Here is a 5,259-nt window from a genome sequence, read left to right on the forward strand (position 1 = left end):
GCATTGCAGGGACTGAGTACGGGGTGACGTGGTGGGTGTATATAAGGAGAGAGGCACAGCTGGGATAGGGTTGCATGAAGTTTGCAGGAAGACTGGACAAGTTGCAGAATTGAACAGTGCTCCACAGTCCCCCCCAGCAGAGGATTGCCCCATTGCCAGAGGAGCCCCCCAAAAAAGAGGACCCTGACCCATTTCTCTGACCCACACCCCTGTGGAATGCCTTCTGGCATGTTTAGCATCGACAATATTTTGGCTGCCAGACCTCGCTGCAAGGAGTCAGTCCTGCTCCCACAGAATGGCCCTGTGGTGTTCTCCAGCCTAGGGGACTCTCTCTATGGGGGTGCAGACTACAGCGGATTTTACAATCGAGCAGTGGCCCCCGCGTCCTCCCTGCAGGCTGTGAATGGAGCTAGGCTGGGATTCAATAACTACTATTATGGACAGTTACACTTACAGGCTCCAGTGGGACCCTCCTGCTGTGGGGCCATTCAGCCCTTGGGGGCACAACAGTGTTCTTGTGTCACAGCAGCCACAGGTAAGGCCCCACAGTACCTGAGGGGAAGGGGGGATTGTCTGCTTATAGATCATCTACTGGTCACATATATCATATACATCTCCATTGTGTATGTATTACATTAGTGTCTGTATGTGATGTGCGCCTGTATATCTACTATAGCGGGCTTCCTATCCGGTAACGTTATATAACTTTCCATACATTGAGGTTCGCCTGTATATAATACCATACAGATACAGAGAAAAGAGGTGTATTATACCGTCTCTGTTTAGTACTAATATAGATAGCTCTTACCATACTGTACGTTGATGTACGACTACTACACATACACTGTACTATAAACTCTCTTGTATATGTAGCTATAACTTATGTTATTCTTTATAACTCTTATCCACTACACATACACTGTACTATATAAAGTATCCTATATATGTGTGCTATAACGTATTCCATACATTGATATCAGACTTATTCACCACACATACACTATACAATATAACCTCTCCTATATATGTGTGCTATAACTTATTCCATACATTGCTATACGACTTATTCACTACACATACACTATACACTATAACCCCTCCTATATATTTGTGCTATAACTTATTCCATACATTGATATAAGACTTATTCACTACACATACACTATACATTATAACCTATCCTATATATTTGTGCTATAACTTATTCCATACATTGATATAAGACTTATTCACCACACATACATTATACAATATAACCTATCCTGTATATGTGTGCTATAACTTATTCCATTCATTGATATAAGACTTATTCACTATACATACACCATACAATATAACCTCTTCTATATATGTGTGCTATAACTTATTCCATACATTGATATGACTTATTCACTACACATACACTATACAATATAACCTCTCCTATATATGTATGCTATAACTTATTCCATACATTGATATAAGACTTATTCACTACACATACACTATACACTATAACCCCTCCTATATATTTGTGCTATAACTTATTCCATACATTGATATAAGACTTATTCACTACACATACACTATACATTGTAACCTATCCTATATATTTGTGCTATAACTTATTCCATACATTGATATAAGACTTATTCACCACACATACATTATACAATATAACCTATCCTATATATGTGTGCTATAACTTATTCCATTCATTGATATAAGACTTATTCACTATACATACACCATACAATATAACCTCTTCTATATATGTGTGCTATAACTTATTCCATACATTGATATGACTTATTCACTACACATACACTATACAATATAACCTCTCCTATATATGTATGCTATAACTTATTCCATACATTGATATAAGACTTATTCACTACACATACACTATACAATATAAACTCTCCTGTATCTGCAGCTATAACTTATTACATATTTTGCTATAAGGCTCATCCACTAAACAACCACTGTACATTGTAAACACTCCTGTATATGTATGCTATAACTTATTTCATACATTGAGGTAAGATTTCTATACTACACATTCACTGTATGTTATTAACTCTCCTGTATCTGTAGTTATAACTTGTTCCATACATTGATGTAAGATTTATATACTGCACATACACTATACACTATAAACTCTGTTATATCTGTAGCTATAACTTATTCCATACATTGATGTAATAGTTATATACTACACATACACTGTACATTATAAACGCTCCCGTATATGTATGCTATAACTTATTCCATACATTGATGTAATAGTTATATACTACACATACACTGTACATTATAAACGCTCCCGTATATGTATGCTATAACTTATTCCATACATTGATATAAGCTGTATATACTACACATACACTGTACATTGTAAACACTCCGGTATATGTATGTTATAACTTATTCCATACATTGATGTAATATTTATATACTACACATTCACTGTATATTATAAACTCTCCTGTATCTGTAGCTATAACTTATTCTATACATTTATATAATGCTTATCCACTAAACATACACTGTACATAACAAACTCTCCTATATCTGTACACTATAACTAATTCCACTTCACATGAAATGTACTTTATGAAGTCATACTGAGAACTTGTTCCAACCATTGCTCTTACCCGCTGTACATATACTGTACGTTACTCTTTCCTGCATCTAGAAGTTGCAGCTCCTTTCATACATTGATGTGAGACTGTATACAATCCATTACACACGCTGTAAATAAATACTCTCCTATATGTATAATCCACAAGACGTCCAGTGCAGTTTTCTCCGGTATAGCATCATCAAATAAAATATTCCATACTTTGAGGTACTCCTATATACCGTAGTAGTTACTCCACATGACTGTAAATCCTATATCCTCCTGTCTCTGTACAGTACATAACATATACGTTGAAGTATGCCTATATAGCATTTATTCTTTCCACATACAATGTAAATCCTATATTATGCTATAAAGTAACCTATTCTATGTAATAATGTGTTTATGGAATCCTGTACAGAATACTGTCTCCTGTATACATGCTGGTGTAATTACACTGTTATTACACGCATATAAGAATACTATATATAATATAAAGAACCCACAGAGTTGTCTGTACAGCGGATTATGTGCTGCCATCTGTCAGTGACAGGCATCCCCGGGTCTAACAGGGGTACATCACTGGTTATAGGCGCTTTTCACTCTCCCAAAACTCAGATTTCGATTGATTGATTGATTGATTGATTGATTGAAAGAATGAATGTATAGATACAAGTAATCAATTTATAATTATAGATGATTTATAAATAATTACCAAGATGTATATAGAATGCATACATCGACTTTAGTTGTATTATAGAATAGGGAAATCTATAGATTTACTGGGATTTCTTTTTTCAACATCAGTTTTAAAAGTTTGATAAAGCACCAATCGTGGTCTCCAAGAGTACATAATAATAATAATAATAATAATAATAATAATAATAATAATAATAATAATAATAGTAATAATAATAATAATAATAATAATAATAATATGATGATGATGATGATGATGATGATGATGATGATGATGATGATGATGATATACATATGGTATAGGGCCAGACCATCACACAGGTAAGAACTGTGAGTGGCACACCGGCAAGTGACAACACTAGGCTTGGTGCAGTGACCGGACACTGATGACCTGTTAGTGGTATCAGGGCTGCAGAACATCAGCATTAACTGTTCCCCTCCTCCTGCAGGTTATGACGGGACAGGCACGGTTCTGATGCCCCCTGTGCCCCACCAGATGTTGCCCTATATGAATGTTGGCACACTGTCCAGAACAGAGCTACAGCTCCTCAACCAGCTGCACTGTAGGAGGAAGAGGAGGCATCGGACCATCTTCACAGATGAGCAGCTGGAAGCTTTGGAAAACCTGTTCCAGGAGACCAAGTACCCAGATGTGGGCACCAGAGAGCAACTGGCCAGGAGAGTCCACCTGAGGGAGGAGAAAGTGGAGGTGAGTCCCTTGGTATTAGGCCAGCAGCCCCCATTTGGGGCTACAGTGTTCTCTCTGAGCCTTACATCATTCCCAGATAGATCCCATACAGTTATTAACCCCTTGTACCTAAATGAACCGCAAATATACTGAATTACTGTATCTGTGCCTATCCCACACTGTGCCATTATCTCTTATCAACCAATTAACTGCTTGGGTGATTCTACTGTTTCATTTTAGTTGATCCTCTTAGGGTAAGCTATAAAGCTCCATACCTCTGATTAACCCCTAAATACCCTACCAGATCTAGGTCCACACCATGGCATGCCATCATATTTTACTGTTCTATCACCATCAGCACTGTCAGCATAGTCATGTCCTCTTTAACCCTCTCATTAGTCCTGAACGCTTAACCAATGCACTGCCAGAGTGCTGCTAAGATTATGTCGAACACGAGAGCCTTTATCATGACCATCATCATCATCATCATCATCATCATCATCATCATCACCACCGCTGACTAACAAATGCTCATTTCCGCAGGTATGGTTCAAGAACCGCAGAGCCAAGTGGAGGAGGCAGAAGAGGTCTTCCTCAGAGGAGTCAGAGAACGGACAGAAGTGGAATAAAGGCTCCAAGTCTGCCACAGACAAAACAGAGGAGCAGGGCAGACGGGAGCTGGACTCTGACAGCTGACCCATTGGATGTGGTGGAGGTCAGGGGACTTGCACACAGGAGGCTGCCCAGTTGCACAGTGGTGGGACCTGTACATAGAGGGTTACTTTACCTGTAAATAAATGTGTGTTGCCGACATGTTGCACAGATATACACTGTACTGAATGTGCTATTTATACCGTAAGTTAAAGGAATTGATGACAATAAACCAGGTGGTGGCTTCACCATCCTCTCTGTAACCTCTGGCGTCAGTCATTTGTGCGAGGACAGGAAAGCGGCTGGGAAGGTAAGTGCCCCAACGCCTCCCGGAAGGGACTGGGTCATGTAACAATTACTAAGAGGTCAGCAACGTCTGCATCTACAGTTATTGTGGAACTACAAGTCCCATCAGCTGGGAGACACCTTGGTACTTGTAGTTCAACAGCTGCTATATAGTCAGGGATTGCTTGTGGCTGCTCTGTTACATAATACGTATTTTATACCTACAGTATTAGACTGTTGCACTGACTGTCACTGCTCATGCTGCACTGTCACCGCTGATGCTGCACTGACACTGCTGATGCTGCACTGTCACCACTGGTGCTGCACTGTC

The 5,259-nt window shown here is 38.9% G+C and overlaps 1 protein-coding gene across 1 annotated transcript; it reads left to right on the plus strand.

The window, feature by feature from the left end:
* The first annotated feature begins 139 nt into the window (after positions 1 to 139).
* Positions 140 to 4,879, plus strand: GSC (goosecoid homeobox). Its single transcript, XM_063946843.1, has 3 exons — positions 140 to 535; positions 3,754 to 4,013; positions 4,536 to 4,879. Exons 1-3 carry the CDS (start codon positions 217 to 219, stop codon positions 4,686 to 4,688), a joined length of 732 nt encoding a protein of 243 aa, XP_063802913.1. The 5' UTR covers positions 140 to 216; the 3' UTR covers positions 4,689 to 4,879.
* Positions 4,880 to 5,259: the final 380 nt, after the last annotated feature.

The sequence above is a fragment of the Pseudophryne corroboree genome, chromosome 12 (assembly GCF_028390025.1).
Source record: "Pseudophryne corroboree isolate aPseCor3 chromosome 12, aPseCor3.hap2, whole genome shotgun sequence".
Lineage (NCBI taxonomy): Eukaryota > Metazoa > Chordata > Amphibia > Anura > Myobatrachidae > Pseudophryne > Pseudophryne corroboree.

Excerpts from the sequence above, each read along its gene's own strand:
- GSC (XM_063946843.1), top strand. The coding sequence starts at position 217 with ATGCCTTCTGGCATGTTTAGCATCGACAATATTTTGGCTGCCAGACCT. Across the intron at positions 536-3,753 it reads TTGTGTCACAGCAGCCACAG|GTTATGACGGGACAGGCACG; the intron begins GTAAGGCCCCAC and ends CTCCTCCTGCAG. Across the intron at positions 4,014-4,535 it reads TGAGGGAGGAGAAAGTGGAG|GTATGGTTCAAGAACCGCAG; the intron begins GTGAGTCCCTTG and ends TCATTTCCGCAG.